At 46.0% G+C, this 24,946-nt stretch overlaps 1 protein-coding gene across 2 annotated transcripts in view; it reads right to left on the reverse strand.

Moving 5' to 3' along the window:
- Xpo1 (exportin 1) overlaps positions 1-19,883 on the reverse strand; it is a 42,306-nt gene extending 22,423 nt beyond the window's left edge. Inside the window, exons 1-4 of one of the 2 annotated variants that reach the window (XM_021626644.2) lie at positions 19,565-19,883; positions 14,495-14,626; positions 6,623-6,724; positions 3,356-3,428 (exon numbers count right to left, since the gene is read on the reverse strand). In XM_021626644.2, the coding sequence (XP_021482319.1) occupies positions 3,356-3,428; positions 6,623-6,724; positions 14,495-14,620 (301 nt within the window). In that variant the 5' untranslated portion in view covers positions 14,621-14,626; positions 19,565-19,883. Of the gene's footprint in view, positions 1-3,355; positions 3,429-5,485; positions 5,549-6,622; positions 6,725-14,494; positions 14,627-19,564 lie in introns of those variants that run through there. The other variant, XM_060365156.1, reaches the window with a different exon arrangement.
- Between the last annotated feature and the right edge of the window lie 5,063 nt (positions 19,884-24,946).

Raw genomic sequence — 24,946 nt, forward strand, 5'->3', positions numbered from 1 at the left:
TTCAGCCTGGCTTCCACTGACTACTCTGGAGTGAAAATGGCCCTGTGCTGTGGAATTGACTTTTTAATTGATAGCTGGGTCCCAGTGTGCAATCCAGGATGGCATGGAGCAGCTGTGTGCACCACATGCCTTTAATCTAAACACTTGACAGGCAGGTGCAGGCCGATCTGTGAGCATGAGGTCGGTGGAACTACACAGTACAAACCTTCTCTCAAACAGACAAAATAAATAAATAAAAAGCACTGAAAACTCACAATAGGTCTAGTCTTTTGGATTCTGTTTTTGTCTTAACCTTCACGGTGTGCATACATCTAGGTGGTGCATACATACCAACACCTATGCGGAGTCAGCTCATTTTTAGGTTTGGTACTTGCTGGCCTCCAAACCAGAGCTACACTTGTTCTGAGATCAGAAGACTTCTGCAAGTTGGTTTTCTCTGCCACAAGAAATCTGAACCATCAGGCTTGGTGGCAAGCTCTTCAATATAACCACTGTGACATGTCACTGTTCTCCTGGGTCTAGTTTTAGTATGTTTTAAAAATAAAACTAGGGAGTCAAGTGTACTTGTATATGAACATTAAGTTACACGGACTACTTAGATTAATCAACCAAACAATTCCACTAACAGTAATAACCTCACTAGAAATTGTTTTCTATGTCCTTGGTGTCAATTATCCAATTAAAAAAATGGATAGTTTGAACCTTACGGTCTATATAGATGAAATTCTAATAATAAAGCTCCTAGAGCCAATCCTGGTGGCAAAGACTAGTAACCTCAGCTACCTAGGTGGACAGAGCCTCTGAAGATCAAAGCGAGGCTGGGGAAATTGCTCAGCTGGTCACCAAGCCAGAGAACTGGAGTTCAATCCTCAGGACCCACATGTTGAAAGGAAAAAAACCAACTCCTGCCAAACTGTCCTCTGACATCCACATGTGCGCATGGGGAACACACCTGTGCATGTGGACATGCACACATGACCTACCAAAACAAACAAACAAACAAACAGGATGTGATTTTAAATTTTTATTTAGTTTTTTTTCTCTGTGTAGCCCTGACTGTCCTGGAACTCACTCTGTAGATCAGGGTGGCCTCCAACTCAAAGATCCGCCTGCCACTGCTTCCTGAGTGCTGGGATTAAAGCTGTGTGCCACGACACTCAGCAGAACTTTTAAAGCTTAAACTCTGACCAGTGGTGGTTGGCACATACCCTTAATCTCAGCACTGAGGAGGTAAGGGTAGGTGGATCTTTGAGTTCAAGGCCAGGGCTACACAGAGAAACCCTATCTCAAAAAACAAAAACAAAAAAGCCCTTAAACTTCAACCAGGTCTGATGATTCACACCTGCCAAGTTGGGCTAGTCTTGGTCTCCTTGGGCTATAATGTCTCAAACAGCAACAAACCCAAAACTAAAACTATAATGTCAAAGATCATGTCAATGTTTTTGCAATACATGCACACAAGCCCAAAACGTAGGAACCCTTACAGCACTTAAAGAAATGAATCAAGGGAACCCTATTAACCTGAAAGATATTAATTCAGTCATTACTAGCTGATCTTCACTAATTCAATAATCACAAATACATAAAACCACAAAACATACATGTTATTTTCTGGCCCAAAGCTAACTGACAATCAGCAATACCAATACAAAAATTTTTTCTAAAGTTAGAATTTTCTGTTTTTACCACGCATTGACTCTTTCTCATTAGGATGGCTTTTAAGGGAGTTGGAGGTGGGACAGCAGTTACAAGTGCTCGCTGCTCTTCCAAGACTCAAGTTTGGTTCCTAGCACCCACATCGGGTGACTAACCTGGAACTGCAGAGCCAGGCGACCCAGTGCCCTTTTCTGGCCCCTCAGGGTGCTTGGTGTGTGCATACACACATCCAAGGACACACGTGTATCTACGTACACATAAGCAAAACTTTACAATAAAATGCCATCTTGGACCCAGTCTCACTTATGCAGCCAAGGCCATAACCTCAAACTCCTGGTTTCCGTGCCTAAGCCTTCAAAGTGCTGGGACTACCTACGTGTACCACTGGACCAATCTATGCTTTTCAGAAACTTTCTGCCAGAAATGAAGGTAAGTGAGGTTAACATAAGGACAAAAACGGTAAATCAGTGAGAGGCACAATACACAGAAACAACTGACTAAAAGAGTTTCTCCCGGGGGCTGGAGAGATGGCCCAGAGGTCAAGAGCACTGACAGGTCTTCCAGAGGTCCTGAGTTCAATTCCCAGCAACCACATGTGGCTCATAGCCATCTATACCGGGATCTGATGCCCTCTTCTGGTGCACAGGCACACATACAGGCAGAACACTACATAAATAATAAATAAATAAGTAAATATATAAAACAAGTTTCTCCCAAGAATGTGCCTGCTGCCTGGCATGGTGGCATTCAGCTTTCTTTAATCCCAGCACTTTGTAGGCAGAAACAGGTGGGTCTAAGTTTGTTTTGAGGCCACCCTAGTCTACAACATGAGTTCCAGGACAACCAAGGCTGCACTGGACAACATAGTCTACACAACAAGAAATAAGGGTGTGGTCAGCACTATAGAACTGGGACAGCACTGGCACCCAAGCCAGGTCAAGAGCCTATAAAGAGAGGATACAGTCCTGTGTTTCCACAGAGGGCCAGGCCTAGGAGACCTGGTACTTGCTATATAACCAATCTCCCTGCCTTAGCCTTGACACTGCCTGGAACTCCAAGGGTGGAGCACCACAATCAAATAGGTTGGCCTCTTTAAGTTGCCAGGCTGAGTATTACGAATGCCAGACCTCTAACAACTATGTCCAAAGATCTCCGGCCAGCATGTCCCATCCACGGAGAAGGCACACAACCGTCCCTATAACAGTAAACATTTCATCCTGAAGCCAAGTTTAAAGCTAAGGCTAAGGGCTGAGAGATGGTCCAGCTGTTAAAAAGCACTGGCTCTTCCTCCAGGGGACCCGGGTTCGAATCCCACACCCACATGGCTGTCTGTAACTCCAGTTCCAGAAGATCCAACACCCTCACATAGACATACCTGCAGGCAAAATACCAATGCACATAAAATAAAAATAAACAAATCCTTAAAAAGCTAAGGCCAGTAAGGCCATGGTGCTGTTGGTAGAGTATTTGTCTACTATGTTTGAAGTCCTAGGTTTGATCAATACTCACAACAGGCTGTAGCGGCTCAAACCTGTATTCCCAGTCCTCAGGTGGAGGCAAGAGAACCCAAAGTTTGAAGCCAGACTGGCCTACACAGTGAGTTCCAAGATAGCCAGGGCTACAGAGAAGCCCTGTCTCAAAAACTAAAAGTATCAGAACCCAAAGTCTGAACTGTTTCATTCTTAAGATATTTTCCTACCTTCACACTGGTTCCTTGGAAGAATCTTCCACCTTGTTTTTATCACATTTTCCAAAATTTGTAGTCCATAATACTGAAAATTGGAGAATAAAACTATGTGAATTTCTTGTCGTAGGACTAGGACCTTTCAGGATTCACAAATGGACAAACACTCACACATTTAGAGCTAACGTTTCAAAAACATTATGCTATCAAGTTTAATTACATACATTAAACAGGATCTATTCACCCATAAGCTGAGATTTCATGCATTTTCCTCATTTTATTGTTTACTACTCTATGTAACGTCCTGCTGTTTATACATGCTCACACCAGGAGGAAGAACCAAATAAAAAGCCCTTTAGCAGCCAAATGGGCTTATCTGTAGAAGGAAAAATTACAGCCAAATATGAATTCACAGCATAAGTGACTGCTCAGAGGCTCACACATTATTAACACAACCAGGCTCCTAAAAATTTAGTAGCTTGGATGCTATCAAGCTTCCTACCATCCTCTAGGAGTTACAAGCTTTCAGCCAAATATCAAGTGTTGTCACAAAAACTTTCTCTACAAAGGGTTTAAGCATCACTGGTGTGTTACTTAAGGAGCAGCAAGACAAACCCATGGGTTCATTTCCAGTTTAGCCCACCCCTACAGCTTCTATTTCTACTAACTTAAAGATAAACTTTTGTGCACAGTCAAAATACAAATGCATGTTGCAATCTGTATCTACCTTTCAGGTATTCCTCACAAACAGAGAAGCTGTAACTACGTGTGTGAAAGAGTTAAACAACAGATACCAGTTTCAGTCCATTTAGTTCCTCCTGCTGCTTATGCACTCTAAACAGTCAGTATTTAAGAATTTACACGACTCCAAGCTTACAACCTAAAGTTATGACTATGACCAATTAGTGTGGATAGGCAGGAGGAAGAAAAGGAACCAGAACGTAGTTTGTTTTACCTCAGGATGAGAGGCTCGAATAACCAGCTGTGATACCTGAAAGGTACACTCATTCACAGACATGGACTCAGATTGCAAGGTTTGGCTGAGAATAAGAGTTCATCTTTAAAATTGTTAGTCATTTACACAATAAAATAGGAGCATTAGTATTTCAACCAAAGGGATCATATAATAAATGCTCATTTTAACCAAAGCACAATATACTGTCCCAAACTACATTGTGCTCAAGTGTTTTTGCTGTTTTCTTTCATTTTCATATTCCACCTTTTTTTTTTTCCTATTTCTACTTAAACTCTACATTTGCAGAACGTTCCTTAAAGTCCTCTAAGACCAGGCCAAAACAAGTTCTCAAGCTGAGAAAGAAATGTCGCTGCAGTACCTCACTCGGCAGCCCTGAAGCTCGCTGCCCTGTCAGCGCTCTACAGCCTGGGCTCCGAAGCTCCGGAGACCAAGTTCCTCTAAGCTGAAAACCGCTACCCACTGTGTTACAGAACATGTCCTCTTGCTAACAGCCAACTAAAGATACTTGAAGCACTAAGAAACAAACACCATAGACTAAAAAAAAAAAATAATAATTAAAAAAATTAAGATAGTTTACTTGACCTACTCTTTATTTCCCCATCACTATCATATTCATTAACTTATTTACCCTTTACTGACGAATACTCCTATGTAATAGTAGTTTACTGCCTACAGCTTGCTGAACATACAACTGTCACTTTCTAACAAAGAAGCTGGCAGAGCCCAGTAAAAGCTTCCCACACGCATGGCCAAAGGTGCACGTGTCCTAACCTCTCCTCCTCAAAAATGACTCTAGATGCGAAACCTGGGAAGCAAATTCTTGTTCTTTTTAGAAAACATTTTTTTTCCATAAATGTGACGTGATAGCCAGTCTTTAAAAAACAAAGAAAAAGAAAAAAGAAAAAAGCCACCAAAACAAAACCAATCCCTATTTCTACCTTAAAATCTGCAAAACTTGAGTAATCCACTGCTGAGCTATGAAGATGAGGGACAGATAACAGCAAAGACTACATGAAAAAACAAATGCATGAAATGATCCCTATGGCAGAAATTTGAGCCCGTAGAAATACTTATTTTATGCATTGAGTTCCCCCTTCCCCACCCGCCACCCCTGAAACAAAAAACAATTGATGAACAGAATTGAGTTAAAGGGAATCAAAAGGGTAGACCTTGTGGAGGCCTGCCGTCAAAGCCTAGCTGTGTCAGTGGCACAGGAAGACACCCTTTTCTTCCTATTACAAGCAATCAACATAATGGAACATTATGATTAATATCAGGTAGTGTTAACATCTTTAAAGAAAAAAAAATGACTGCATAAAGCCAAATGTCATAGTGCATAAATTTAGCACCAAATCATTTGTAATTTATGTAAATTGAAGAATTCTTTACCTGTTGCTTTCTTTCTGTTCCTCTAATCATCTCATTTTTCACAAGACAAATTTGAGTTTTTAAAAATACTGTTGATAAATCAACTTAAACATTAGTAATGTCTGTCAGTATAAAAAGCAAAATTTACCAGGCAAGCACACAGGCAAACACTGTTATGTTACTTAAGGTTAGCACTTTGAGGAAGTTCTGGGCTGCATTTTTGCCTTAAAATTTACAAGATGTCAAAACTAATTAATATTTTAAAACTATTAACACACTCTGATTTGATAAACAGATGTGCACATGGCTATTTTCTGTTTTAACACAATGTATATCAAGTAGAAACCTTTTGTGTATTAAACAGAATGCCATGCTATTTTATTACTGTAAGGCGTTTAAAGAGAAGCGTGAATCATCAAGCATTAAACAGTCAAAACACATTTTGATCAACCCTTCTGTTCAAACTCAAGGAAAAAAAAAAAAAAAAAAAAAGCCCTGAGTAATAACATTTTCAATTCCAAGTAAGAACGGAGCTGCTGCCTCACTGGAAACACTGGCCCCTGAGCAGGGCTTCGAGCTGTCCACACTCCTGGGTGTTGGTGGCACCTAACATGTATTACATTGATCACCTGCCCAAAATAATTTGTTCTGTCTCATCTCTGAATTACGTTTACAACTTATGCTACACACGTCTAAATGGAAAAAACCACCCACCCCAAAATGAAAAACCAGCTTGCGCACTAGTCCCAGTTACAAAAACTTCATTCCTAATTCTTAGGACTATTTGCAAGAATTCTAAGCTTCAGAGTAATTTTGAGATAAGTTAGCAATATAAAATGATTTGGTAACAAATGCTAATACTAAAAATGAGATACCTTCCTCAAAGTTTATGACTGGAAGAAAAGAATAACGGACTTTTAAAACCACCACTTGCTTACTTTCGTGTTCATGTTCTGCGAAAATTCCAATATTGTGTCGACGCGTGTCCAAGCATCAGGGTGTTCCTTTAAATGTGTCAGTACTTCTTGAGCCATTCTTTGCTAAAAGGTTACATAAAAAGAATTAAGCTACTGTGTTTAGAATTCACTAAAATGTAAAGTATAGCGAAAAATAACAGCGATACTTGTGCTTTTAGAAACATTTGAAAAATCAACTCTTCCAGAACTAGAAACTCTTCAGGATTGGCAGGACAAAGATATAATCCCAACTACTCAAGAGCAGGGTAAGACAAGATTCCCAAGCTCTTCAGCTCCCCAGAAGCTCAAACCAGTCTTGACTAGTGAGATCAGACCCTGAAGAAGGCTCACCACCAAGCCTGATGGCGCATGCTCCGTTCCCAGAGCCCGTACGGTACAAAGAGAACCAACCCGCAGACCTTCAAACACTGACACAAACACGCACTTTACAAACAGCTGCATGTCAATGAACCTAGCAATTAAGAATACTGAGATACATGGTTTCTGAGGGCAGAGTCAGCCACAGCAACATACACACAGACTTTTTAAGGAACGGGGGAAGAGAAAGGACTTTAGAAAGGGGGGGGGGAATTTATTTCTTTGAAATACATCAACCATTTTTTGCAAATCTATTTATTAAACTGAATTTAAATTCATCAAGGAAGGGTTTAGGAGAGCCCTGTGGCGGAACACAGGCTTAGAATAAGGAAGGCCCCAGATTCAATGTCTAATGCTAAATGGCAATACACACCTTTAACCCTAGCAATGGAAAAGGCAGAGGCAGGAGGATCTGTGAGATCTGAGTCCAGCCTGGTCTACACAGTGAGTTCCAGGCCAGTCAAGGCTACATGAGACTCAAAGAGAAGATACACTTAGCCAAGTGTTTTGGCACATGCCTTCAATAATCCCAGTATTAGGAGGTAGATCTCATAGTTCAAGGCCAGGTTATTCTACGAAGCAAGTCCTGAAACATCCAGGGCTACATAAAGATCCAGTCTCAAAAAAAATGGAATAAAAGCATATGACCATGTGTGATGCCACACACCTTTAAACCCAGCACTGGGAAGGCAAAGGCAAGAGGATCTGAGTTTGAGGCCAGCCTGACTGTCTACAGATTTGAAACCAGGAAAACCATGGCTACAGAAAGTTTGTAATTTCTTCTTCAACTTGTCCTTTGTGTTTAGTATAGTTTTAGAGATCCAGCCTTGTTAGCATGGCTATGTCTCGCTTCTCTGATTTAGCCATAACATTTTTAATAATACGTTTTACCTAAGTGTTTAGTCTCTTGACATTTTTCTTTCCTGAACAGCTTGATCTTTTCACATTTTTTTACTGTTATTTTGTAGCTGAACCATCTCCACTCCTACAAATTTGTAAGCATGACTCAGGCATAGTGGTATATACCTGAAATCCCAGCACTCAAAAGACAAATAGAGTAAAAATAAATTTAATCCCAGCACGCAGGGAGGCAGAGACAGGCAGATCTTTGTGTGACAATAAATTAAAACAACACAAAACAAGCCCACGGGGCTAAAGCAGAAAAACTGCCAGCCTAGACTCCATTCACGGCGATTCTGTTTCAAAGGGAAAAAGGCCTATTTGGCTCTGAATAAGCAAATACCACCATATTCATTATGACCTCACTAATCAATATTTCTTCTGCTAGCAGGTGCAACGCACACACAGTTGTAATCCCTGCACTTGGGAAGTAGATACAGCAAGATGAGGCGTCCAAGCCAGCCTAGGCATAGGACATCACCTGCCTGTGTACCGTGTGCATGCAGTGCCTGGGATGCCCAGAAGAGGGCACTGGAGTCCCCGGAACTGGGAACTGAAGTGACACACAGCAGCAAACCACCAACCATGTGCGTACTGCAAATTGAACCTGGGTCCTCAGAAAGAGCAAGCAGTGCTCTTCATCTCTGAACCATCTCTATGGCTCCCATCCATTTTTTTTTAAAGATTTACTTATTTTATGTATTTGAGCACTCTACCTGGATGTACACCGGCACACCAAGAGGGCACCAGATCCCATTATAGACTGTTATGAGCCACCATGTGGTTGCTGGGAATTGAACTCAGGACCTCTGACAGTGCTCTTAACCACCGAGCCATCTCTCCAGCCCAAAACCACATCTTTTAGGAGCTGGAGAGTTGGCTTAGAGGTTGCAGGCACTTGCTATTCTTCCAGGACCCAGGTTCAATTATGAGTATCCATCAGCTCACAACTACCTGTACCTCTGGCTCCATCACCTTCTAGTCTAAAGGCAGCTGCACACACACCACCCTATTACAAATACACTCAACATATATTTTGGTTCTAAAATGCACCCAAAAGCCACTGTCAAATTTGAAAGAACTCAGCTATCCTTCTCCTACTGGGAATGTCTTGGATTCAAAGTTAGGTGATGCAGTAGGGTTTTTCTTTTTGTTTGTTTGTTTGTGGCATATACACTATGTAGCCCTGGCTGGCTTAAGAGCTACAATAAGCCTCTTGATTATACTTCCTAAGTTACAGACGAACACCCCACATCCAAAGGTGGGCAGTGTCTTATCCTAATGTTCCCCTGAGAACAACTGCAGTATGAGCTGGTAACGAACAGTCCATGGCGTGAATATTTCCCTAGTGAAACTTACTGCTTCTCTGAGTCGTGAGTCCAGACATGACTGCTCTGAAGTGAGGATTTCCCTGCCTCGGTATCTATCCTTTCTAAGTGCTAGGACTGCAGGCCTGAGTCTCACTAGCATCAGGTGGGTCGGATCATTTGACGCGCTGAGCATCATAATGCAAACTTTCCATACTATCACCATTTGTCTCACCTCCACAACTAACATGTTCTTTGCTGTTAGTCAATCTCATGCTTGGAAATTAACAGCTGTATTGGTACCATAGTAATTCTTCTTTGTTTTGTCCTATTTCCCATTCTTCTATTATCTTACAATCTCAAAAGGGGTTTAAACAGCAAAGGAACAAAAAGTAAAGGGGGAAAGCCTAGTATTGCCCCTTGAATAAATGAATAAGAGTCCAATGCTGACACTCCCACCCATTCCTCACTATTTTTTCCTTTTGGCTAACCAGGTAAACAGAAGGAGACCTGTGCGTGTGGGGCCTGCACTGAGCGCAGCGAATACGGAAAGTGGGTGTGGGGTTTCCAAGTGCTGGAGTTAGGGGTGTTCGTGATGTGCCCGAAGTAACTCAGAGAACCGCATGCTCTCGAGTGCTGGGCCGTCTCCCCAGCCTCCAACCACTGCAGGGTTTCTCTGGGCTGCAGCCTGGTTGTCCTCAAACCCCGAGATCTGCCTGCCTCTGGCTTTCCGGGGCCATGCGCCGCGCCGGTGTCTCACCAGACTCCACTGTCCTACACTGCTGTACTTCCTACACTATCCGAGTCTTCTCCACTCTATACTGCTCCATACTACCTCGCTACGGTGTATCTTACTACACTGCCTATACATGCAAACGCTGTCTATATAAATTAAGTGAAAAACAGCTGTTTCATGCTTTAAAAAATGTTAGGTTCTGGTAATTCATCTTGAAATTTATTTAGCATAGCTGGGCATGGTGGTGGCATGCACCTTTTATGCCAGCACTCAGAAGCATGGGCATGTTGAACTGTGAGTTTATGGTCTGCAAGTTCTTTCTCAAATTCCAGGCCAGCCAGAATGACACAGTGACACTGTTAAAGAGGCAGAGAGAGCCGCAGGTCTAGTTTTCTAGACCTGTCCCTAGTGACCTCGTCACCAGCTAGAATCCACTTCCCAAAGTGCATAAATTTTACTTTATAACATAAATTTTACATTATAACAATCTATTATGAGATTAGCAAAGAAAATGATGGAATCAAGCCATGTGTGTTGTTTTTTTCTGAGAATACACAGCAAAATCTACTTTTCCTTTTCCATTTCTGCAACGCTCAGGTCTGACCCAAAGGTTTCATGCATACTAGGTAAGCACTGAGCTAGTATCTCCAGGCTTTTCTAAACTCTGAGACAGCACAAATCACACAGGCATCCGCACCCCGTGGTCATTCTGTGTCAGCACTCAGAGCTGAAATTACGGGTTCATATACCACCTGAAGTGGTTTAAATGTACCCTTATCATTATAAACCAGAGCATCTGCTCCCTGCCAAAGGACACTGTGATCGTCCTTTACAGACTGCACCACTCACCTTCCGAAGGCGAGCAGCATTTTGTGCATGGGGCTTTCAGAGTAACAACTAGGGACTCCGTAAGAAAACTGATATGTAACTAGAGAATTCTTACGGAAACCAATGTGCGTAATAAAGCTGGGCAAGATGAATGGCATTTGTATGTGATCCCACCACTGTAGGTGAAGGCAAAGGGATCATGAATTCAAGAAAAACTCAAGGCATCAATCTCCAGCGTGCCCTCTAAGAACACACAACAAAACGCCGGAGACAACCCTCAGCTGGTTAAGGCTTGCCTAGCATGCGGGAAGGCCTGGACTCAACCCCAGCAGAGCATAAACCTGGTGCTGTGGCACGTGACTGTAAGTAACCCTAACACTGGAGGTGGAGGCAGAAGGACCAGAAATTCAGGGTCATCCCGGGATGTGATCACATCTCAAAAACAAAAACCAAGGGTTAAGCCATATGATAGATGACAATTTCTATACAAGTTTTGTCAGTCTGTTACTGGAAACAGTTCTTTCTCAAAAACAAAGTACGCTTATAAACACTAGGTTGTGATTAAGTTCCCATGCCATTCAGGCTGGCCTGATTCCCCTGCTTCCACTGTTTCTATGTTTTTAAAAATCTCAGTACTTGGGAGGATGAGGCCAGCCTGGGCTACAGAGGTCCAGGGCAGCACAGCATCCACAACAACATCTTGTCTCCAAACAGAGGGGTAGTGGTGCTGGAAAGATGGCTCAGCAGTTAAAAGCACTAGTTTCCATTGCAGAAAACCTTAGTTCCATCCCTAGCACCCATCTGATGGTTAACTACCATTTATAATCTCAGTTTTAGGGATCCAACAGGCACGCATATGGTGCACACACATGCACACATAAAGCAAAACAAATCTTTAGCGGAAAAAAAAGTCCATGGCAATTTTCCCTCTCTGCAAACTTAGCCCTTAAAATCTTTACATTTTGTTTTATGTATATGAGTGTTTTGCCTGCACATTTATAGGCATCACATTCTTTATGCCCTTAGCAGTCAGGAGACCCTAGAACTAGAGTTCAAGGTTGTTAGAAAGCACCACATCTGGGTCCTCTGCAAAAGTAACGAGTACTCATAACTGCAGAGCCATCTTCCAAGCCTCCCCCATGCTCTCTTTATATAGTCAAACCAGTATCACAGAGTCTAAGTGAATGAAAAGACCTCTCATTCATTTTAAACAGTTTCAAATGTATGAGAGCACCCAAGGTCAAACAGTATCTTAACAAGTCAGACTTGTTCCCAAATGCCTTGGGAGGCAGGGTACACTGGAGTTCAAGGCCAGCCTGGTCCACATAGTGAGTTCCAGGCCAGCTAGAGCTACATGGTGAGACCCTGTCTTAACCTACCGCCCACTACCTCACCCCCTAAAAAACACACAAAACAAAATTTCTAGCAGACAGTTGTCCAAGGAACCAATATTTTGGCAACAATACTTGCGCTGTTAGATGGTGTCACGTTACAAGACTTGGTCCGGCTCTGAGCCTGGCACACAGAAAATGTTAAGTGTTCATTCCTGATGCTCCGGTCTCCCTAGCGCTGAGAACAAAAAGCACGCTCCACCACAGCCAACCTGTATTCAAAGATTTCTGCCCCGATTTCACAACATTTTAGTCTACATTCAACACAGATACTACACGTGTGTGAGAACGCGTGTGGGAGTCAGAAGACACAACTCTCCAAACCCCTTCTACCGGGTGGGCCCCAGGGACTGAACGCACGTTGTTTGCACCACCAGGCCGGCTGCAAACTTTCTCAAACTACTGTTTCACAAATATGGCAGTTTGTTACACGGTTTTAATAACCTACATACTCTCCTGCCTTTTCTCTTGACAGTTTCTCTTTATAGCTAAGGCTGGCCTGAAACTTGCCTCTGTCTCATGTCTCTAGGACCACAGGCCAACACCTATTTTATAATCAAGTGTTAAAGCAAAATAGTTTAAGGTAATTATCTGTACTAACAGGACTTCTTTTACAACAGCACAAAATTCAGAAATATATACATATTTTAGTTCCTGCCTGGCCTGGAATTCACCAAGTAGACTGGGCTCGTCTCAGACTTCCTGCCTCTGCCTCTCAGAGTGCCAAGGCTAAGGAGGCGCATCCCAGCCTGGCTCATACTGGATTTCTAGATAAATACCTGGAAGACTCCTGCAATTTCAACTGGGAGCGAGAGGCTTATAGCCATGCTATGGCCAGCAGTCCAATCTGCGTCTCCTCACCAGAACCCACACAGGACAGAGCCCAGGAGTCCTTTGACCTTAATGGAAGCAGCGAGGCGGCACAACGGTGCCCACATGCACAAACCATCCGTGATAAAGTCGATTAGAAAGAGCACATCAAATCTGGGCAGCTGGGACAGGAGAGCTGGCTCAGCGGTGAAGAGCCCCGGCTGCTCTTCTAGAGGACCTGGGCTCAATCCCCAGTACCCACAGGACCCTCACGACTACGGCTCCAATTCTAGGGTATCTGAGCCTCATACACATACATGCAGGCAATACACTAACACCCATAAGATAAAAAGAATCACAAAAACAATACTATTGATTAAAAAAGAAAAGTCAGGCAGTGATAGCACATATCTTTAATCCCGGCACTCAAGAAGCAGAGGCCCAAAGACTTCTGAGTTCAAAGCCAGCCTGGTCTACAGAGCAAGTTCCAGGACAGCCAGGGGTCCACAGAGGAAGCCATCTCAGAAAACAAATGCAAAGGTTCTGGGTTTGACTTAACTCCAAATACAGTAGGTAAACATAAAGATACAAATAACCTTTTTGAATTGGTATTACAAGTACCCATGACTTCACCCAGCACGAATACACTTTAGCAACTGACAGTGGGTTCTACTTTACTTAAGAAGATTGTTTGGGGGGACTGGGGAGATGGCTCAGTGGTTAAGAGCACTGTCAGCTCTTCCAAAAGACCCGAGTTCAATTCCCAGCACCCACATGGCAGCTCACACTGTCTGTAACGCCAATTCTAAGGGTCCGATACCTTCACGCTAATAAATGAAATAAAATAAATTTTAAAAAAGATTGTTTGGAATTAAGAAGAACTGACAAGTGGGGACTGGAGGACTGGACAGATGGTGTCACAGTGCCAGAGTTCAGTTCCTGGCATCCACAATCTACCTAAAACTCCAGCTCTAGGATTATCTGGACTCCAAAGTACCCCTCAAAACAAACAAAACAAATAGAATCAACCAGGACTGGTGGTGCATGCCTTTAACTCCTACACCCATATATAAGCAGACCTCTTTGAGTTGGAGACAGCCTGGTCTACAGTTTGGGGCTTCAAAAGGAAAAAATAAATAGAAAAAAGAAAAGCCAAATCTCAGCACTCAGGGAGGCAGAGGCAGGTGGATCTCTGAGTTCAATGCCAGCCTGGTCTACAAAGCAAGTCTAGGACACAGAGAAACCCTGTCTCAACTCCCTCACCCCACAAAAAAACAAAAACAAAAAAAAAAAAAACAACAACCTGAAACAAAACAAAAGCCAGATAAATACATTCCCAAGTTTCCCTCCTGACCATGGCCAACATTAATACTTTCCCCAGACTATTAGTAAATAATTTCTAATTTACATAAACAATAGAATATATTGTATAAAAAGCAGAAAACTTCCCAACTACTTCGTTACATTTAAATAATTTTATTAAGGTTTTTGTAATCTACTTTACCTGGGCTCCTTCTCCATGGTATAAGCAATTCACCACATTGTCTAAAAGGTTGATATCCAGTTTTTGGCTGAAATCAAGCAGCTGACGAGCTGCATGGTCTGCTAACATTGTCATAATTGCTGGCATAGATTACTGAAAGAAAAAAAAAAGTGATGTTACTTAAGTCTGGGCAGCAGTAACCCTCATTCTATCCAAGGAATTTTCCTTCAACACTGTTCATTCACATACTTGAATTACAGAAATTTTACAATTATGAAACAAATTAACAAAATTATATTATTTTTTTTTTCAAAATTATATTATTAAGCTGTTCTATATATAACTGCATTAGCTATTAGGTTCATTCTACTTTCCTTGTATATTATTACTTGACTTACATTTATACTACATTTTTCCCCCAAATGAATCCATTATGATTCCACAGCCCTAAAAAATTTTTCAGGGGGCGGGGAGTCTGACTGTGGGGCAGAGACAGAAGGGATTTCACTATGCAAGCTACCATAGTGGGGACCGTAGGAATGTGTGACCTCAACCAGGCTATGGACAGGTTCTCGGTTGTCTGACCTTTTCAGCCATGGTCTTTAGCCCTGGCTCACCTGAGTCTGCATGTAGCCAAGAATGACCCTGAACTTGTAACCCTCCCGTCTACTCCAACGCTGGAGATGGCATGCCAGGAAGTTCTCTACCAGCCCTCTGCACGAGTTATTTCAAAGTTTTAAATGTGCTTGCAAGGACTTTTTAAAGATCCTCCTAGTGAAGCTTTTTAAACAGCTTAGTCTAAATGTCTCACGGACAGGACAATGTCACCAATTTTTGTACCATCCACAGCAGTAGTTAAGAACCCAAAACCCTTAACCTCTACAGACTTTCTACATCCAAACCCCCAAGTAACTGCATCACTTTCCATCCTCAACTGTGTTTGAGAATTAAAATACCATCTATACCAAGGGCATGGTGTCCCATGCATATAATCTCAGCCTTTTGCACGGTTGAGACTAGGTCTCTAAGTTGAAGCCAACCTGGGCTACATCTGACAGGTGGCATGCTGGACTGGAATACAGTTAAGATCTTATCTGAAAGAAATGAAAATCTTCAAGCATGCACATCCCTTCAATATATGATTAAAGGGAAAATACACCTTAAGAAAATATAGTAAGACACTGTCTCGAAACACTGGGGAGGGAAGGAGCTTCCCCGATTTAAGGCATTCTGAACACCCCCAAATGTAGAGCCCTACTGAGTCAACCACTCAGTCCTGCGGCCATCCAGGGGAGAGGAACCCGGGGCTCTCAGGGCTCCAATCCCAGCATTAAGGATGTTTAGGTAAGAGGATCACACCTCCTGCTTTGGAGGCCAGCCTGAGCTACACAGTAAGAACCTGTCTAATCCCAACAAAGAGAACACAAGGTTTGGCGTGGCAGTGAGCACGAGGCGGGCCAGGGCAGGTGAAGTTGTGAAGGCAGCCTGAGGTACACAGCCAATTCCAGGACGGCCAGAGACGCTGCCCCAAGACAGAAGGAAAGAAGGCAGTAAGAAAAAGGTATTATACTGTAGACCACAGGGGCTGGCAAATGGCTCAGGAGTTAATACACTTGCAGCCAAGTAGCTAGTGATCAACTCAAAGGGACTCCCCACTCCACACACACTATGGAGACCTGGCTCCAAGCTGACCTCTTAGCTCACAAGTGCACACAAGCAAATAAATATTCTGCCTGCCAACTTTTCTTATTTTTGTGGTACTGAGGGGCTGAACTTTGTGAGTGCTAGGCATCGCTCACTATTACTAAGCTATTTCTCCATCCCTTGGTCTTACTTTCAGATAGGGCTCACTGAGTTTCCAGTTGGCATTGTAGCCAGGCAACCCTTGAACTTGCCATCCTTCTGTCTCAGATTCAATACAGCATGGAACTACAGGCCCAGCTTGCACCAGGACCGACAGAAGAATCCTCTTAGAAGTCCAGAGCTGCATACGAACATCACTTATGAGGTGATTCTCCTGGCTCAACCTTCCGGGCACTGTGACTATGGGTGTGAGGCACTGCCCTGGATTCCAGCTCAAATCTGAACAACTCTGCACACCATTTAAAAAGGATGGCCTACGTGTGTCCATGACACCTTTTACGGCACTGTCATTTTTGATCACACAGCTTTTGAACAACTAGACTGGTAAGATAAAGCTATGTTTTCAAGATTTTATTTTTAAATTCTATATGTTTGTGTGTGGGTATGTGTGTGCCTGGGTACAGGTGCCCAAAGAGGCCAGAGCCATGTCAGACCCCAAAGCTGCAGTTACAGTGATTATGAAGCACCCAGAATGGGTAAAGACTGAGTCCTCACCAAGTGTAGTAGAAACTCTTAACTGCTGAGCCATTCAGTCCCACCCTTTTTGAAACCTGTACAAAGTGGGGCTTGGTGGTTTAGTACTAAAGCCCAGCACCTAGAAGGTGAAGCCAGAAGTGTGAACTCCAGAGTATCTTGGACTGCAGAGACCCTGAATAAAAAAACCACAGCTCTCACTCCAGCCAAGTGCCACCAGTTTCTCCATTGTTTTTCTGCAGTGCTGCTGATACAACTTCAGTTTCAATGTAAAGGTTTTATTAAAGATGTCCAGCTGGGCGTGGTGATGCACGTCTTTAATTCCAGCTGCTTGGGAGGCAGAGGAAGGTGGATCTCTTGAGTTCAAGGCCAGAATGGTCTACAGATTAAGTTCCAGGACAGCCAGAGCTATACAGTGAAACCTCGTCTTGAAGGGAAAAAATAAAAAAAAAATAAAAAAAATCCAAGATATAGACTACGATAAATGAAAGGTTAGGTTTGGCTCAGTTAGCAAAGTGCTCTACTAGACATGAAGCTGGGTTGAAAACAGAGGTAGCTGGCTGTGCACCTGTAATCCCAGTATTCTTGAGAACCAGGAGATCAAAACCATCCTCACCTCCAAACAGTCTGAGGACGGCCAGAGCTCTAAAGCCCCATCTCAAGTAACTAATAATCAGGCCATGGCTAAAACAAAGTCGAGAAGATGAAGCCAGCACAGTACTGTGGAAGACAAGGGGAAGAGGATGGCAACAAGGTCAAGACCTGCCTATGTCCCTACTGAAACTCCTTCTCAGAGTCCAAATACTGCTACGTGGGTAGACACACTTATAAATTAATGTCAAAATAAAGAAACTGGGTTGGAGATGGCTCTGAGATTAAGAGCACTGGCTGAGCTTCCGGAGGACCTTGGTTCAATTCCCGGCACCCACATTGCAACTCCTGTATCTGTAACTCCAGTTTTAGAGTTCCTGACACCTCCACATAGACATACATGCAAGCAAAACACCAATGAACATTAATTAAGATTATATATTAAAAAAAAAAAATAAGGAAACTGCCCGGCATGGTTATATACTAAATTATATCAAATCATTAACATATTAAATTATATACTAAAAAATAAACTGCCTAACATGATACCTGCAGTCCAAGCACTTGGGACTGCAGCCTCTTTTATGGGAGGCTCAGAAAACAAAATAAAACCTCTGTAAGAATTGAATGGGATAACAGGTCAGTAACCTCAGAGGAGGTGCAAGCACTGACTGGGATACACTGTGAGCTCCTGTCTTGAACAGGAGAAAACAGATCTAAATACTAATATACAGGACAAAATGAATTCCACAAACAAATGGCTATGCTTTCTGATACCTTCAAGTGCCACAACTTTTACAGACTTACAGAACTTTCTACTTTATGGTTAAAAATTGCAATCAACTTTTCCCCTACACCGTCACAATTTACAACTTAAAAAAAATAAATGGTTAGTCAAGTGCCCCTTGCCCTGAAGTTTCATTTTCCAGTTGGTCTTAGGAGTTAAGGGGTCCAACCTAAGCGTCCTTAAATATAGTTGTTGGCCTTTTCAGAACTAAGGGGTATCTTCCAAAATGACCCACCTACCTATCCTTCAACTATAGATATTCCAGAAATGGCGGCTTTGCGGTGAATGCCGAGCACATTCAGTAGCCCAAATCAAAAAGCTCCCAATGATTTTCCTTCCACTACCAGCATAATCACGCACCAAGTAACCAGCTATGGCGGGAGAACCCTTTCTTGTCGGTGTCTCCCCAGTTCTGGACTGTGCACAGCGGGGCGCCATCCAGAAACGCTGTGACTCTACAAGTGATGACAGATACAGCGCCAATGCCCTGCAAGCGGGAACACACTACCCACCAGCTTCCATCCAAACCCCAGAAAACCGTCACCACCGCTTAGAGGCGGCTTCCCATTAGGTCAGAAGACAAGACGCTACGCAAGCCTGCTACTTGGGTGTGTGGGCAAGCGCCCGCTTCATTCAGTAGAAAGCACGCCTCGCAGGGAGGCCCGCCCTCCCCTGGCTCCCACCCGGGCGGCTCTCAGCACTTCTAACTATAGCTCCCGGAGCACGCTCTCCCGCCCCCCCGAGCAGGCACTCCGCCCGGCGCCGCGGGTTCAGCGCCCCGCTCTCCCCGCAGCGTGTCCTCCGGGCGCTCCGGGTCCCGCCTCGCCGGGCGTTCGGGGCATCCTCCACCCGACTCCACACGGCAGGCCGGCGGGGACGGGCATCCTCCCCGTCCACGGCCGCCGGGGAGGGAGACCCGCAACGCGCGGCCCCTCGGCAGAGCCCCCCGAGGAGAGCCGGGCCCACCCCCCCACGCCGGCGTCCACACACGCACGCACGCAGCACCCACGGCCGCCAGCAGGCCCCGGGCTCGCCCGCAGCGGCGGGGCTCGGCCGCCCCTCCCTCCCCCATCCCGAGCTCTCCGCCGAGGGGCCACGTGATGCAGGCGGACGTTTCGATGCCGCCGCCGCCGCTGCACTAAATATTTCTGGAAACTTCCACTCCCGACCGTCCACGGCGGCGCTCCCGCGGGCGCCCCGGACTCGGCGCGGGGGCCCGGGCCGCCGCCGCCCCCGCCCGCTGCCCCCGCCGGCCGCTGCCCTCCCGCCGCCGCCTCCCGCCTCCCCCGCCGCGGCGCTGCCCATTCAATCGCGGGAGGCTGCGAGGCCCCGCGCCCGCCGCCCGCCTCGCCCCCGAGCACGCACGGCCGACTTACCCAGAAATTCAACCAACTGCTTCTTCCTTCCTTGTCCGGGCTTTGGGGCGAGGGGAGGTGGGGAGGAGGGACGGGGGACCAAGGTGGGTCTCACAGTTTCCCCACCTTAAAAAAAAGCACACACAAAACCGAGAGACGGGGCGGAAAAAAGCTCAATATTTACTATTCCGGGGACAACTCCACCCAGCACACACACACCCGCGCACACGCGCGCACGCACACTCACACTCGCAGGCGCGCCCCACCAAAAAAGGGGACCGGACCCGAGGGGCGAGGGCTCCCGCCCGCCGGGAGGGCGGAGGGGGAGGGGAGCGGCCGGCCCGGCGCCCGGGCCCCAGGGCCACAGGCGGCGGCGGGAGCGGCGGCACGCGTCCGCACGGCCGGGGTCGCGGCGGCCGGTCGCAGCCCGGCTGCCCCTGGCCCGGCGGGCCCGCTCGCTCTCGCCGCTCCGGCGCCGGGCCCCCCCACCCGGGCTCGCCCAAACTTTGCCCCGTTCGCGTGCTCCGCGGCGGCTGGCGGCTCCCCCCGCCCCCTCGGGGAGCTTGCACGGCTGCTGCAGCGAGGGCTGGAACGGGCACGGCCGCCGCGGCGCTGGCTGCTGCTGCTCTGGCTGATGCCGAGGCTCCCGCTGCTCCTGCCGCGGCCGCTGCAGCCGCTTCTCCCCCTCCTCCTAGGGCCTCAAACTCGGAACCGGTTGAAACCGGTTCAGACTGGGAGATTCCATCTCGGTTGAGTTTTCAGCCCATGGCGCCGCGGAGCGTTTGGAACCTGGGCCTCCGCCCCCAGCCCGCGCGCCCATTGGTCGGCCCCGGCCACAGCCGCGCCATCGGCCTCCCTCCCATTGGTCCGGGCGCCCGTCAATCCCGCCGCGGGGCTCCACACGAGCCCGCCGCTTCGGCCCCCGCCTCTTTCCAGCAGTGATTTGCCCGCAGAGTGGGGGAGGGGAGCGGGGGGGGGCGGGGGGAGGAGGCGGGGCGTAGAACAGAGCCCAGCGAAGGGGCCGGCGGAGCAGCCTCACGCCGGATTGGCTGCGGGGCGCTGTCCGTCAAGCGCAGCCCGCCCTCGGCTTCCCCTCTCCCTCCCCCGCCCCCCGCGCGGCTCCCCCGCCCGGTCCCTCGCTCGCAGGCCCGGCCTCTCCGGCTCGCCCATTGGCTGGGCGCCTTCGGTGACGGGGAGGGCGGGGCTCGCCCGTGAGCCGAGGCGGCGCGAGTTTGAGCGCCGCGCGCGCCACCCGGCTCTCGGCGTCCCCTGTGCCCTGGCGGCCCGCCCCCTCGGGCTCCCGCCAACCGCGGGCCCTCGGCCTGGGCCCCCGCCACCGCATGTCGCCCGGGGTCTGAGCGCGGAGAAAGGAGGCCGCTACCCGCCGTCTCCACCTCAGGCGCAGGCGAAGGACCGGCCGGAACGCATCGGTGGCGGCTCGTAGGCCTCGGGCCTTGGCTCCATTGTGGAGGCCTGGGGTTGGGCACCTAGCTGGGGGCCGGAATAACACGGGCAGAGGTTGGCATCCACTGCGGGGCGTGCGGTTTGGGCGCCTCGTGATCTCAGAGTCCCGGAACAGTGTCTCCTTAGAAATGGAGCGCTCGCCCCAGACTGCTTCAACAAGAAATGCGTCCTGAAAATTCAGACCCCCGGGTTCCCGTTACTAACTTAACAATGCAGAGATAGACTGTAATCTTGTGCCAGCTTCTTTCAGCTTGGTGCCCACAGTCTGCCACTCGGCTTTTCCCTTCCCACACCTCCTCTTCAGGCCGTACGGTCTTTGAAAGCCTCGCATGTGGCTCCCAAGTGCCAGGTCAGTTTTGCTGAACAAGCTTACTTGCAGAGGCAGTCCGTTGGCTCTGAGTTCTAGGCCAAGTCCAGGAGAGCCAAGGGTACACAGTCTGTGGCGGTAGCACACGCCTTTCATTCCAGCACTACAGAGGCAGGCAGATCTCTTGAGTTCAAGGCCAGCTTGGTCTGCAGAGCAAGTTCCGGGACCGCCAGGGGTACATAGAGAAGCCCTATTGGGGTTGGGAGGAACAGAGCCAGCAGCCCATCAAAGCTGACTGGCCCTTGTGTCCTAAAGATGGGTAAATGATTTATTAAGCCAACACAGTTGGCCTGGCATGGTGGCACAGGCCTGAACTCCCAGCACTTGGGAGGAGGTGGCAGGAAGATTAGGAATGCAAGGCCATCCTCAGCTACAGAGTGTATTCAGTGTCAGCTGGAGGCAGAAGGTGCAATCTCTACTCAAAAACATATTCAGGACACAGATCTGACCCTGCCTATGCGTTCTCATTACCTCCTACCCCAAGACATGGGCATGGAAATGTAAATAAATGGAAGACCTGCTATCCAGTAAGTGTAGTAGATCTTCGTACAATCTTTTATTGAATTCTTTGTTTGTTTGTTGACACAGGGTTTATCTGTAGCCTTGGCTGTCCTTTATAGACCAGATTGGCATCAGACTCAAAATGCACCTGCCTCTGCCTCCCTGAGTGCTGGGATTAAAGGCGTGAGCCACCATGCTTATTGAATTATTTATAGCCCATGAGGAATTTTTGCAGAACATTTCTGCCCCCCCCCCCATACATACCCGTATACATAACCTCATACTACCCCAGACTCTTCTTTTGGGTCAGAGACCACTTAGCACAGTTGAGGAAATCGAGCACTTTGTTGAGCTAATATGCTGTTCCCTTTTTATTTTTCCTTTCTGAGATTGAGTCTTGGTGTATAGCGCTTGCTGGCCTAGAACTGGCAGTAACCATGCTGCCTCCGCCTCCCTAGTGCCACCACAGCCTGTCAAATAGTTGACGGTGTCTTTCTTTTACACAGGGACTGGATAAATTGAACGGGCTGACCTTGAACTCAAGATGTTCTCGTCTTTGTCTCAAGTATGTGCCCTTCTAAAAATAGCCTATGGCTGGGCATGGTGGTACACACCTTTTACTTATTCTCTTTGGTTTTTTGGCTTTTTAAGACAGGGTTTCTCTGTGTAGCCTTGGCTGTCCCAGAACTCACTCTGTAGACCAGGCTGGCCTCGAACTCAGAGAGATCCACCTGCCCCTGCATCCCGAGTGCTGGGATTAAAGGCCTGTGCCACCACTGTTGTGCTTTATTTACTTTTTTTTTTTTAAGATTTATTTATTTATTTAGTGTACACCTGCAGGCCAGAAGAGGGCACCAGATCCCATTATAGATGGTTGTGAGCCACCGTGTGGTTGCTGGAAATCGAACTCAGGACCTCTGGAAGAGCAGACAGTGCTCTTAACCTCTGAGCCATCTCCCCAGCCCTGGTACACACCTTTTAATACAGGCATGAGGAGGCAGAGGCAGGTAGATCTCCTTGAGTTCAAGGTCAGCTTGTCTACATAGAGGGTTCCAAGCCAGCCAGAGCTATACTGTGAGTTCCTGTCTTAAAAAACAAACAAAAATTGTATTTTCCAAGAGTGGTGGTGCATGCCTGTAACCCGAAGGCTCAGGAGGCTGAGGCAAGGAGATTGCCACAAGTTTGAAGTTAGTCTGGACTTCATAGTGAATCCATATCTCAAAAAAAAATGTTTAATAGAACTATATCTATTCTAACCCTCACCTTAACCGTTAACCTTATTATGGTTAACAGTTTTAACAGTGGCAAAAGAAATAGTCAAAGTAAGCCAGGTATGGTAGTACATACCTTTAACCCCAACACTTTGGAGGCAGAGACAGGCAGATCTCTGAGTTCAAGGCCAGCCTGCAAAGTGAGTCTAGGACAGCCGAGGCTACCCAGAGAAACTTAAAAACTTAAAGTCTTGAAAAACTTTATTTAAAAAAAAAAAAAGGTATTATTAAAAGATGGAATGAGTGTGTGTCTGTTTGTGTGTTTATGCATATACACATGAATGGAGGCCAGAGGTCAACCTTGGCTTTGGTTCCTGAAGAGCCAGCCACACACATATAGCCCAGTCATGTCTTAAACTCTATATGACTCTGAGGCTGGCCTTGAACCTTTAATCTTCCTACCTGCACCTCCTAGTGCTGGGATTATGGGTATGCACCACTAAGCCAGCTCTCCCCATCTTTTCAGTGACATAAATGATTCAAAGTTTCCCTAGAGTGGACAATCGAGCTATTTCCTGTTTTGCCTGTGACAAAAAAAAAAAAAAAAAAAAAAGGCTATAGTTAGTAATTTCATACACTTATCTTCTAGTATAAATATGGATATATCTCTAGGTTAAAGTCCTACACTCAGAATTATGGTGTCAAAGGCCATGCATATTTGTTTTGATAGATAATGCCAAAGTGTCCCCTAAATGATTATCAGTTTAGACACAGAATCTCCCATTGCCTGGAAATGACCTTGTACTTTTTAGTTTTTGTTTTTGAAACAGGGGCTCATTGTGTAGCTGTACTGGAACTCACTCTGTAGACCAGACTGGCCTCAAACTCAGAGATGCACCTGCCTCTACCTATGTCTCTGGAATTAAAGGTGTTTGCTACAACACTGGGATAGAATTAGTGTTTTTTGTTTGTTTGGTTGGTTGATTTTTTTGAGACATTGATTCTATGTAGCCCTGAATAGCTTTAAATGTATAATCCTCCAACCCTATCCTCCCAGTGCTAGAATTACAGGCAGCCACCTAGCTACTTATAGCTTTGTGCGTGTGCTGTTGGGAATCAAACTAAGGGCAAGCACGTTATCTTTATTTTTGCTTCAGCACACTAGTTTGAACTTCTGGATCTGAGCTGTTTGAGGAATACACAAATTATAAGATTAAAACAATAGAATGCTTCCATTTTAATTGACAAAATAATTTTTTTTCACACACATCCCTTTTTAAAAAAAGTCTTGCTCTAGAATTCACTGTGTATTCATGAATTCATGTATTCAAGGATGGCCTGGAACTTTCAGTGTTCCTTTTCTCTCGACTTCCACAATGCTGAGATTTACAAGGATGTGCTACAGTACCGGTTCATGTCATTATTTATGTATGTTCACGTGGGTGTGTGCATGTGTGGGCATGGGTCCACGTGCACTTGTGGTTTGTTCTCAGACTTTTTAAAATACCATTTTAAGTGTATAGGTGTTGTGCCTGCATATATGTGTATGTAGCATGTTCATGCCCAATACACAGAGGTCAAAAGAGGGTTTTGGATCCCCTGGGACTGGAATTTTCTTAGATAATTATGAGCTGCCCTGTTGGTACTTACAAAGGAACCTGAGGCCTCTGCAAGAGTTGCAAGTGCTCTTAACTGCTAAGCCAAACCTCCTTTTTTTTTTTTTTAGTTTTGATTTGTTGGGACAAGGTTTCTCTATCCAAGAAGGATCTCCAGTTCTGTGTGTATCCAGAAACGACCTTGAACTTCTGATCTTCCTGCTTCTGCCTCACAAGTGTGGAAACATCAGGTGTCTGCTATCAT

This window comes from Meriones unguiculatus, chromosome 12 (genome assembly GCF_030254825.1).
Source record: "Meriones unguiculatus strain TT.TT164.6M chromosome 12, Bangor_MerUng_6.1, whole genome shotgun sequence".
NCBI lineage: Eukaryota > Metazoa > Chordata > Mammalia > Rodentia > Muridae > Meriones > Meriones unguiculatus.